Source organism: Hemiscyllium ocellatum, chromosome 15 (assembly GCF_020745735.1).
Source record: "Hemiscyllium ocellatum isolate sHemOce1 chromosome 15, sHemOce1.pat.X.cur, whole genome shotgun sequence".
Lineage (NCBI taxonomy): Eukaryota > Metazoa > Chordata > Chondrichthyes > Orectolobiformes > Hemiscylliidae > Hemiscyllium > Hemiscyllium ocellatum.
In genome coordinates, this window is record NC_083415.1 from 30,615,097 (window position 1) to 30,628,189 (window position 13,093).

Sequence of the window (13,093 nt, forward strand, 5' to 3'; positions counted from 1 at the left end):
TCATTCATAGAGCGATTGAGTTCTAGAGCCGCAATATCATGCTGCAACTGAAAAAAAATGCTGATGTGGCCACACTTGGAATATTGTGTACAGTCTGGTCGCCATATTTCAGGAAGGATGGCAGAGGAGATTTACCAGGATGTTTTCTGGTCTAGATTGAAGGTCTTATGAGGAAAGGCTGAGAGACTTGGGTCTGTCCTCATTGGACAGACCCAAGGCGGCTAAAAGGGGATTTGATAGAGCCATACAAGGTGATCAAAGGAATAGATAGGATAGAGTGTGAAAGTCTTTTTCCTAGGATGATGATGTCAGCTTGTACGAGGGGGGCATAATTACAAATTGAGGGGTGATAGATTTAAGACAGACATCCGAGGCAGGTTCTTTACGCAGAGAGTGGTATGGGCATGGAATGCCCTACCTGCTAATGTAGTCAACTCAGCCACATTAGGGAGACTTAAGCAATCCTGAGATAAGCTCATGGATGATAATGCGATAGTGTAGGGGGACGAGATGAGAATAGTTCACAGGTCGGCACAACATCGAGGGCCGAAGGGCCTGTTCTGCGCTGCATTGTTCTATGTTCTATAAGGTGTTGCATAAAAGGTTAATACACAAGCTAAGATCACCTGGATTTGGGGTAATATATTAGCTTGGATAGAAGATTTGCTAACCAACAGAAAGTCAGGATAAATAGGTCTTTTTCTGGTTAGCAAGATGTAACTAGTGCAATAAGGTTCAGTCCTTGGGCCCTAGCTATTTACAATCCATATTAACGCCTTGTATGCTGGGATAGAAAACATAGTAGCTGATGACAATAAATAGTTGGCAGAGTAAGTTGGAATGAAGAAACCAGAAATTGACAAACGGATATGTATAGATTAGGTGAGTGAGCCAAAATTTGTAAGATGAATTTTAACGTGGATAAGTGTGAGGTTTTCCATTTTGATCAGAGGAATAGAAAAGCAACTTCTTATCTAAATTGAGAGAAATTTCAGAGTGCTTTGGTGCAGAGGCATCTGGGTGACCATATGCATGAATCAGCAGAAAGCTAGTATGCAGGTACAGCAGTTAATAAGAAAGAGAAATGGAATTTGAACGCTTATTGCTAAATGAATAGTGTATAAAATTAAGGAAGTGTTGTTGCATCTGTCTATGGCCATTAGTGAGACCCCACCTAGGGTATTGTGTACAATTTTGGTTCCCTTACTTGAGGAGGGATGTAGTTTTATTGAAGGTGGTTCAGACAAGGTTCAGTAGATGGATTCCACAGATGAGGGAATTGTCTTATGATGAGAGATTGGGTAGTTTAGGTCTTTACAGTCTGGAGTTAGAAGAATAAGAGGCAATCTAATTGAAGTGTTTAAGATGCTAAAGGTCAATTTAGCAAAGAATTTCCTTGTTGGGCAGTTGAGGTCATAATTTTAGGATAAGGGGTAGCAGATTTAAAACAGGTAAGACGGAAGCATTTCTGTCAAAGGGTCGTGAAACTGGAATTTACTACCCTAGAGTGCAGTGAATACTGAGATATTGAGTAAATTTAAGGAGGAGTGAAAGAGAATTTTAATTAGTCATGGATTGAAAGGTTATGGAGAGTGGGCAGGAAAGTGAAGCTGAGGCTGAGATGAGATCAGTCATCATTGTATCAAATGGCAGAGTAGGCTCAAGGGACAGAATTGCCCACTGCTGTTCCTTGTTTTGTGTTTTAATGGATGTCAGGAAATGGTAACATAGAAAGTAGGAGCAGGAGTAGGTCATTAAATACAATACCCTTGTACTGTCACATCTCTTCAGATCTAGTTTGCAGAGAAAAGCAGTAAGGAATGTTTCTTTTACAAGGTTATAACTGTAAGCGATGGATTCTCTGTCCCAAAGTTCTTTGGAGTCTCCTGTGATTTGGGAAATTGTAACGTTGTGTTAGCTTAACATTAATGTAGAAAGTGCTCACAAAGTGGCTGTTTTACAAGTGTTTTCATTTCCAGGAGGTGCTATTTGCTGTTGGGGACTAGCAAAACCTTTTTACTTTGCCTAGTTATTGAACACACTGGTTCTGAGGAGAGTGCTTTGAGCATGTTTGATGATGGCTGTCTGCTGGTGACCTTTTTATGTTTCAGAGTTCCAGAGGGACAGGTGGCTTTCTTGAAATGCCATTAAAGGGCTCCATTTAGGTTGCTACAGTGGTTAATATGTTTAAAAAAGTAGTTTAATGTTGCAGCGTAAAACAATCAAATGTGTGAAAGCCCTCTGAGAAGAGTTTACAACCATTGTTCATATACCAGAGTTAGGATGCCACATTCCCTCAACATTGAAATTTAATGAATATTGGGAGTATTTTGCTAATTAGATGAAGTTTGTTGCGTTCTCTGTCCATTTCTTTGTCTAATTATTTGAGAAGCCTCATCATAAAGTGTTACTCTTGTGTGAACAAACCCTCTGAAATATGATGCTAAAACAGTTTTTCATTTTAATTTAACCTATCCTTCTATCTTTAAAATCCGTTTTCTCTGGGACACTTCCTAATAATACTGCTGTTTATTTTGTTCTAATAATCATGTTCGACCATTCTCCATTCCCAATTTATTCTCACCCTGAATGATGTGGGACAAATTTGGAGAATTCAAAGACCTTGGGGTAGTACATTCAATTCTGAACATATCCACACAGTGCAGATCAACTGCTAATAAGACAATCTGAAAATGCCACCATGTAGCTGTATCAGAAAACTTCAGAATCAAGGACATTATGTTTGAAGTGCAAAGTGCAACTTTCACACTACATTTGGATCTATTTGGTTATGAGATATAAAGAAAAGATTGCACTCCAAGAGATAGCTCAGAGAGGAGCTGTAAGGCTGATTCTTAATGTTAACATGAAATTTGGAAGAAAGACTGAATTAATTGACTTTCTAGCAACCAGAAATGGTTTCAGATAGTATATACTGTTAATGAGGGTGTGATTGGTGGCGGTGGAGTAGGGGGTATAAGGAGGCCTAGGAGTTTTAAGGCCCTCTGTTTGCCTTCTTTCACACTTTTGTGACACTTCCCTCACACTTGCCTGCTCCCTCTAACTGCCCATCATTCGTCCCTCCTGTTTTTTCTGAGGTCAGATGTAGTGCCCTGGTCCCCATCTTCCCCTATCTTCCTGAGTCTCAATCTCTCCCTCTACCCACCTCCCAGTCTCCCTCTCTCCCCCTTCCTGGTTGCCTATCTCCACTCTTCCACTGGTCCCAGTCACCCCCTTTCCCCAGATTGCAACCCCCAACCTGCTTACATACACATGCGCAATATAAAGCAGGGCATAATGTATGTGTGCTGCTGTCAGCAAACACAATCTAAAAGATGTACATTCAAATCACTGCAACGTGTTAAATAATAACTGCAGGACAAGACACAAAGGTTCAACCTCATAGAAGCAATTCTTGTGATTCATAACAAAAAGTCTTCAAAACAGTTGCTCAATAGATGGAATGTGTTTCTGGGAAGCAAAAGCTTGCAACTAAAATGATAAGAAGCCTGTTTTGTTTGTTGTGGGCAAATGAATTAGGATTGGATAAGTGGTCATCTTCATTATCTGCTTTATGATCTAATCCTTCAACCTTCATGATTCACATGGAGTTCGAGATAATTGTCTTTTCCTCACTGGAAGCTGGGTTACTTAGTCACTGCAAGTCCCAAAAGTGATGGAAATTTCAAAATTTATTTGATTTGAAAACATGTTGTAGACTGCAGTGAAGTCACCTATTTAATTGGCTGCTCAGTGGCAAAGCAAGCTGCTCCTGGCACATTTTAGCACAAACCTGTCTTGAGTGAAACAAAGGTAATAACAGGAGGCTCATTGACTGAACTTGCTTGCGGCAGCATGTTGTCAGTAGTCAGTTAACATAAAGGCCTCATATTTCATTCACTGGGTGTGCCATCCAATCAGGCACTGTGGGAGCATTCTAAATTTCAAATCTGTTAATTTAGCAGCAATAAACTGCTGCTGGCAATTTTAATCAGCAAGACATTCTCAAGTCGTCTTTGCCTCAAGGCAGTTTTTTTATTAGAAGAAAGAAAGTTAATCAAGAGAGGCATGAAATATTGCAAAGTGGGAATGGTTTTAAAATCTGCTTCATAATAATATAAAAAGGGTAGGAGTTTATATATCAAATAGGTTTGCAGAAAACCATCCCGACAGGGTAACTATGGATTTTATTCATTGGACATTAGTTCTGCTTCTCCGACCATTGTTTGCTTTTTTCACATAGTGTGAATCTTCTCTCTCATTACTAGAGGGGTGGGAACAAATGTTGCATTTCTGAGTATTTTCTTGGTGCCGTCTGGTGATGCTTTGATCTGCAAAAACCTGATGTTGTTGCACCACTTTCTAAAAATTATTATTCTTTGGATGTGGGCATCATCAACTGGACCAGAATTTGTTGCCCATTTCTGGTTTTCTTTATGAAGGTGATGATGAACTGTCTTATTACTAAACCGCTGCATTCCTGGTGGTGTTCTGTATACCCACAATGCTATTAGAAAACGAATGAAATGTGTGAATGAAAACCATAGATGATGGTTAGCATGCATGAACACCTTTTGAACTTGGAGAATGTTGTAGATATAGGCATCAGTGAGACTTTTGGGGATCATGTATGGAACAGGTGTTATTGAAATGCTAAAGAGGAGACTAAAGCTGTACTGTGGTTTACATGTGATTGGACCGGTTGTCTTCAAAGGTAGAGTCATCAGACAAATGTGTTTTGAACAGTATACTTACAAGAATGAGGAGTCAGGAGGAATCGGAATTCTGCATTGCAAGCTCCTAGCCTGTTCCCATCCAGTTTGTCCCTCTCTCACCCAACAACCACAACCATTCTCTCATCTGCTGTCTTTTTCCTTCTTGGTAGCAGAGATCACAATGTACTTTGTAGATGGCACACAATACACTTGTCAAGGAAGGAGTGTATGTTTAAGATCTTAAGAAGGTTTAAGATTGTGGATAGGGTGCCAGTTAAATGGCATGTATTGTCCTGAATGCATTAGGCTTTTTGACTATTGTCATGTCTGTACTCGTCCAGGCAACCAGAGAGTACTACTTCATACTTCTGACTTTTGCTTTGCGGATGGTGGACAGACTTTCAAGAGTCAGGAGCTAAGTTACTCACTGCAAGACTAAGTCCTATTATTAGTCCAGTGACATCACCACTATGTCACCACTTCCCCCTCCTCTTGTTGACAAAGCATTGATGTGGCTGCTCTGGATAAATTTCTGGTCAATAATGACCTCTGGCATAATGCTAGTGGACAATTAAGTGATCATAAATGCCATTGGATATCAGGGGGAAATGGTTAGCTTCTTTGTGGTTGGAGATGGTCATTGTATGGTACTGTGAAAGCTGATTAGATTAGATTAGACTTACAGTGTGGAAACAGGCCCTTCGGCCCAACAAGTCCACACCGACCCGCCGAAGCGAAACCCACCCATACCCCTACATTACCCCCTACCCAACACTACGGGCAATTTAGCATGGCCAATTCACCTGACCCGCACATCTTTGGACTGTGGGAGGAAACCGGAGCACCCGGAGGAAACCCACGCAGACACGGGGAGAACGTGCAAACTCCACACAGTCAGTCGCCTGAGTCGGGAATTGAACCCGGGTCTTCAGGCGCTGTGAGGCAGCAGTGCTAACCACTGTGCCACCGTGCCGCCCACTGCCACCGTGCCGCCCACAAATTCTGAATCTTTATTCTGTTTACTGTTGTCGGCTGTTGCCAGAAAGGAATTCATCCTGCAATAGACTTTGAAAAGATGTTCTCTAAAATACTTAACTTCAGTTCTGTAATTATTTTGTTCCTTAAGCTGATCAGGTTGTAAATTTGCTTGCTGAGCTAGAAGATTTGTTCTCAGACATTTTGTCACCATGTTTCAGTGCGCCTCCGGTGAATGCTGGTGTTCTGTCCCACTTGCTATTTATGTAGCTTGATCTGTTGTGGTGGGTGATGTCACTTCCCTTTCTTTTTCTGAAAGGTTGGTAAATGGTGTCGAAATTGATGATGGAGTTTTGGTTTGTTAATGGAGATTCGGTTTGAATGCCAGGCCTCCAGGAATTCCTGTGCATGTCTTTGTTTAGCCTGTCCCAGGATGGATGTATTGTCCCAGGCAAACTGGTGTCCCTCTTCATCAAGTGTATGGATGTTAGTGATCGCTGGTCATGTCTTTTGGTGGCCAGTTGGTGTTTATGAATCCTGGTGGCGAGAAGTTTCCTGCCTGTCTGTCCAGTGTAATGTTTGTTGCAGTCCTTGCAAGGTATTTTGTATATGATGTTCGTTCTGCTGGTTGTTGGTATAGGGTCCTTTAAATTCATCATGTTTCAATGTGGTTGTAGGTTTGTGGGCTACCATGATGCTAAGGGGCCGGTGTAGTCTGATCGTCACTTCCGAGATATCTTTAATGTATGGCAGGGTGGTGAGAGTTTCTGGGCATGTTGTGTCTTCTTATTTAGTTAAAAATCACACAACACCAGGTTATAGTCCAACAGGTTTACTTGGAAGCACACTTGCTTTCGGAGCGATGCTCCTTCATCAGGTGATTGTCACTTGCGTCGTTCCGAAAGCTAGTGTGCTTCCAATTAAACCTGTTGGACTATAACCTGGTGTTGTGTGATTTTTAACTTTGTACACCCCATTCCAACACCGGCATCTCCAAATCATGACTTCTTATTTAGGTTTGTGATGTAGGAATCGGTGGACTGCGTTTATTGGGTACCCATTACTCCTGAATACATTGTACAGGTGTTTTTTCTCGGCATCTCTTAGTTCCTGGTTGCAGCAGTGTGTTGTGGCTCATTTAAATAATATCCTCATGCAGCTCTGTTGTAGGTGTTGGGATGATTGTTCCTGTAGTTGAGTATCTGGTCAATGTGTGTAGCTTTCCTGTAGACATTGGTCTATAACTCTCCATTGGCTTTGTGTTCTGAGAATGGGGGTCTGTTGTTGTCTCTTCCTCTTTGGTGAACTTTATATTGGTGAGGATGTTGTTTATGTGTTTGTGGGTTTCTTCTAATTTGTTGTGTTTTGTGATGACAAAGGTGTCATCCAGTTTGACTGGGACAATACATCCATCCTGGCACAGGCTAAACAAAGTCTCATACACAGGAATTCCTAGAGGACTGGCATTCAAACTGAAACTCCATTAACAAACATATCGATTTGGACCCCATTTACCAACCTTTCAGAAAAAGAACCGGAAGTGATATCACCCATCACAACAAACCAAGTCAGATAATTAGCAAGTGGGACAGAACACCAGCACTTCACCAGAGGCTCACTGATGATGTTACCAAGCATGGTGACGTAATATCTGAGAACAAATTTACCAACAAATGTACAACTTGAGCTACAAGTCTTCTCCAAATTCCTTGAGCTAAGTTTTAATTCCATTTTATCAATTCTGTTTTGTCAGCTGATTTCAGAGGAACATGACAACTCTGAAGTAGACAAAAGCCTTACATGGAATTATGAAATCCCTACTTTAATCCAAGAAAGCATTGGCGATGCCAGAATGGTACCGACAAAAGCAGTAACAATATGGATTGATCCATTGGATGCAACTCAGGAATATACAGGTGAGTATTAGTCATCATTGTTTGGTATATGCAATGCTCATACATTATTATTATTGGTATTATTATGTCAACTTGCACATTTAATATGAAATTATTAATAGCTGTTAGAATTAAACCTGCAAGTTTATTTTAAAATAATTATTAGAAAGAAAATCAGATTTACCCTAATCTCAGAAAGAAACTGAGCATTTGATCACGTTGTAAAATGCTTAAAACATTAGCAGACGTCAATGGACATTAAATGGTGTAATTTGGAGTGATTCCTGATTGTAGATGATTATGCTCTAGAAGTCAAGCATTCAAAAGTGATCTCAGCTTGTTAAATTTGTGGAAACTCTCAAGAGCATTCAACAGTAATCACAGCATGTTAAATGTGTGTACAGGCATATAGGCATCAAATGTCCAAATAAGCAAATCTTTTTATGGAGTATGTAGTGATTGGAATGAGGTCAGCCAGATGGACTTTATAGAAGATGAGTTCCCTATTTGGGGCTGGTAACCTGATCCAATCAGGAAGTCCTAGCTGATGGATATTAACAGCATTGCCAGGGGTTCTGCGCACTCTAGGTACCAGCTCTGAGCTAGCTGGACCAGTGTTGTGTACAATGCATGTGTGAATAAAGGATGACTTGCAGATGGGATACCAGCCTTCATGGTGTTATTTCAGCAATAATGAGAGAATAGCACACCCCGAAGAAATTCACCTGCAACAATCATCTTTGAGTTGGGGTAAGCATTTCTGGCATCATGCCACTATTTGGAACACTTTTTTTAGATTACTTACAGTGTGGAAACAGGCCCTTAGGCCCAACAAGTCCACACCGACCTTCTGAAGAGCAACCCACCCGGACCATCTCCCTCTGATTAATGCACGTAACACTATGGGCGATTTAGCATGGCCAATTCACCTGACCTGCATATTTTTGGACTGTGGGAGGAAACCGGAGCACCTGGAGGAAACCCACACAGACACGGGGAGAATGCGCAGGCACCACACAGACAGTTGCCTGAGACGGGAATTGAACCCGGGTCTCTGGCAGTGAGACAGCATGCTAATCACTGTGTCACCGTGCCTCCCACACAATGGCACGTGTGGCAACACTTGACTCATTCAATCCCGCTGTAGGGATCTATAGCAGCAGGCCATTGTTGTTGCTGATGGTATGTGAACTTGAGAAGGCAAAAGAATCCCACTGGACCTAAACTGAGTAAAATGCGTCATTGGCCGTTAGCCAGGAGAGTGCAGACCCTGGAATGTCACCCTACAACTGGTTTTTAACAGTTAAATTGCTTCACAACATCTAAATCAGAACCAATCAAAATAAACATCTGGTTAAATAGTTACCCAGTTCTAATGGAGGTTGATACTGGTGCGATTGTATCAGTGATTGCAAAACAGTCTTTACCAAAATTCGCTCTGGACTCAAACCTTGAGTTTGCATAAGACCTTGGCTAGATTGGGAGCTTATACTGGAGAATCTTTACAGATTAAGGGTACAACTTCATTTCCGGTCTATAAAGAAAAGCAGCTGGTTCAGTTCCCACTGATTATAGTAAAAAGCTCAGGCCCAAGGCTGATGAGGTGAAATTGGTTGAGAAAGATTCAACTTGTTTGGCTGAACATTTATCTTTTAGTAAATGGCTGCCTGAGTGAAGTCCTAATTAAATATCAGATGTTTTTCAGGACGGTATAGGGGCTATCAAAGGAGCCAAGGCTACCTTACATGTTGATCAGAAAGCAATTTCGTGATTCTACAAGGACCACCACTAACTTTGGTGTAAGCCAAGATGGCAGTGGAGTAGGACACTCTAGCTGGAGCTTATCAGCTCAGCCCATTCTTCTTTTCTTCTTTTTCTTCCTCTTAGTGCCCTTTTCTTTCTTCTTCACTCCCAGTCTCCAGCAATGACTCTTAGTGTGGTGCAGCGACCTCCACGCCTGGCCTGGCACAACAGTCTCCTCCAGTAGCAGCGTCCTGGTGTGGCGGCCTCCCCACCTATTGTAACAGCCTCCTGGCCTCTCACTAAGATCGGCTGGCATGGCATGGCGAACTTTTGTTATGGCATGGTAGCCAACCAGTCTGGCGTGCTGGCCTTCCCGGCACGGCATCTTCTCAGTCCGGTATGGCAGTTTGACGTGATCTCTGTGTCCTGATCCTCAGGGTGAAGCCTGGAGCAGTGTGGACCCAGGCTGCAGTGCGGTCTAGAAGCTAGGTGCCAGCATGGTCTGTTGTTCTGAAGTTTTATTTCTGTGATGCTAGACATTTTATAGCTCAATTGTCTAAGATCTTGTAACTAGAGAAGCTGTATCTAGTTCCTTTTGTCCCGAAGTCAACGCTATAAGTGGTAATGTATAAACTTTTCACGGTACTCATTGAGTATATGTGACAATGATTCTAATTCTACCACCATCCTCAAACCAGTCCAGTCTGCGGAATGGGCAGCACTGGTTATACCGATTGTGAAGCCTAAAGGATTGGTTAACCATTATGGGCATTTTGAACAAACGATAAACTGCTTCTCAGAGCTGGATAAAAACACATTCCTTTGCATGGGGACTTACACACAAAACTAGCAGGGGGCGCTGTTCTTCACAAAACTGGACAAGAGCCATTAGTACCTGCAATTGCGATTAGATGAGGACGCTGAGAGATATGTTACAATTAATACCCACAAAGGTTTGTACCAATATATGAGAATGTCCACTGGAAAATAGCACAGGCTGATGATACCCCAAAAGACAATGACAAACATTTTACAAGGTCTACCCGGGCCGCTATTTATCTGGATGACGTGCTATTCACTGGGAAGACCAATACAGAATACAATAAGAATTTGGACACATTCCTTATACATTCCTCTAAGGCAGGTGCATGTTCTATTAAGGAAACATATGCAGTCGAGGCACCCTAAGTATTCTACTTGGGCTGCAGAATCAGGTTATACCTGTTGCAAGTTAAAGTGAGGTTGATCAAAGGTATCCTGGTTCCCATGTCTGTGCCTGAGTTTTCAGTCTTTCCTTGGGCTGGTGAATTACTACAGAAAGTTCAAACGTAACCTTGCCTCCATTCTGGCACCCTTACACCTGCTATTGAAAAAGAGTCAGCCTTGGAAATGGTCTCGTGGCCAAGATGTAACCTTTAGGGAAGTGAAGAAGCAGCTATCATTGTCGATGGTGATGGCACACTGTAATCGCAAGTGAGATGTACTGTTACGCAATGCCTCCCTGTACAGTATTGAGATAGTGTTGGTTTACTGGTGGCTGGGTGGAGAGGAACACCCTATATCATATGCTTCCTGGTCTTTGGCTTGCACCAAACGAAAATACAGAAGGAAAGTTTGGTCACCATCTTTAGTGTGAGAACGTTTGACTAATACCTTCATGGATGCAAATTTGTAATTGTGACAGACCACAAACCCCTGCTAGGGCTACTCAAGGAGGACAGGGCATTGCTGCCCATAGCTTTTGGTCGAATTAGATAGTGGGCTTTTATTCTGAATGCATACAATTACAAGTTGGAACATTGTCTAGGAGGCCAAGTGACAAATATGGGCCCCCTGAGCTACCTCCTATTGGTGGATACACCATCAATGGTGGCGCCACGAGAAGAGTCTGTTCTGGTTTTGATCTTTCTCGATACCCTTCAGTCACTGCTGACAATATCAGACAATGGAAACACAAATATCCATCATGGTGAAACTAAAACAGTTGGTGGTGATGGTGGAAACAAAAGGAGCATCACAACCAGAATTGAAACCTTTCTGGACCTGGCAAGATCAGATCACCGTGGGGGATAACATTTTATTATGGAGAGCAAGAGTGATTGTCCTGAGCAAAGGTTGCCTGCAGGTTTAGGATGAACTCCACCAGGAGTCATCCAGGAGCTTCCAAATGAAGATGTTGGTGGGAAGTTAATTCTGGTGCCCAGGATTGGATGCCAACATAGCTACATTGATGGGACAGTGCTCAGAGAGCCAACAAGGACTCCCAGCAGTTCCCCCACATTTGTGGGAATGGCAGGTAAACCCTGGACATGAGGACATGATGGACATGGCAGATGTTGCAGCCTTGACACCGTTAACCACCTGAAGGAGATGAATTTCTTCCCAGGAGCTCTGGGCACAAACGGCAGGCAATGGTCCGATACATGCCCGCCAGTATCCAAGGCAGGGTCGGAGAAACCGAACCTGGTGCTGAAACACACCAGCAGTAGCTATCGGAAAACAAACGGGTCTACATCCCAGAGCTTAGATGGGGCGGAATGTAGTGATTGGAACGAGGTCAGGCAGATGGACCTTTATAGTATATGAGTTCCTTGATTGGACTAGGATAACAGCGCCAATCAGAGACCCCTGGCTGACAGATATAAACAAGAGTGTCAGGGGTTCTGCTCACTCTAGGAGCCGTTTCTGAGCTAGCTAGGTCAGTGTTATGTACTATACGCATATAAATAATGGATGATTTGGTGACAGGATACCAGCCTTTGTGGAGTTATTTCAGAATATTTCAAAATTTGTTCCAACACCTTCTCGTACCCTTTCCATTTTAATTGGCATGCAACCCTGCCTTTTCATCATTCTCTAGCACCACGGTGTTATTCCACTAGGGTGTCTTCTCATGAGGAAAGGTTTGACAGGCCGGAATACATCTACCGTGGTTTAAAATAAAAGGGAATGATCTTATTGGAATGTGGAAGATCCTGAGAGGACTTGACAGGGTGGATGCTGAAAGGGTGTTTCCTGTTGTGAAGATGCAGGACTGGAAGATGACTGGTAGTCATTGCTTTAAAGCCAGGAGAGTACAAGTGCGAAAAAGACAGAAAAAGAAAGCATTGAAAACTGATAGAAATTGAAAGATGCTAATTTCTACTTGATGCAGCTTTTTATTCATTAAACTCATCATAGATGTCAGTTGAATGGAAAATGGGGGATAAGCTGTTTTGATGTTCTTTTCTCAGAGGTATGGCTCTGTTTTATTCAGATTTCAATTTCCAAATGATATAGGTGAAATGGAATATTGTTGTATTTCTCCCTGTACTATATTTCCAAAAAAGCCCCTTTTGTGTATATGTAAGGCAAACATATTGATAATACTTATAGACTCAAATGGCATGGAGACAGACCCTTCAGTTTAACCTGTCCATGCTGAATATAATCCCAAACTAAATTAATCCCATCTGCCTGCTCCTGGCCCATAGCCCTCCAAACCTTTTCTATCCATGTACTTATCCAAATGTCTTTTGAATGTTGTAATTGTGCCCACATACGTCACTTCCTCAGGAAATTCATTCCACACATGAACCACCCTCTGTGTAAACAAACTGGCTGTCATGTCTTTTTTAAATCTTTCTTCTCTCACCTTAAAAAGTTGCCCCCTAGTCTTGAAATCCCCCATTCTGGGGAATAAACAATTAGCATTAACTCTATTTGTACCCCTCATTATTTTAGAAACTTACATAAGGTGGCCTTTTAATCTCTTCTTCTCTTGTG

General features: G+C 42.1%; 1 protein-coding gene across 1 annotated transcript in view; it reads left to right on the plus strand.

The window, feature by feature from the left end:
* bpnt2 (3'(2'), 5'-bisphosphate nucleotidase 2) overlaps positions 1–13,093 on the plus strand; it is a 60,165-nt gene that overhangs the window by 16,065 nt on the left and 31,007 nt on the right. The window contains exon 2 of the mRNA XM_060836013.1: positions 7,444–7,606. Coding sequence (XP_060691996.1) covers positions 7,444–7,606 — 163 coding nt within the window. The remainder of the gene's footprint in view (positions 1–7,443; positions 7,607–13,093) is intronic.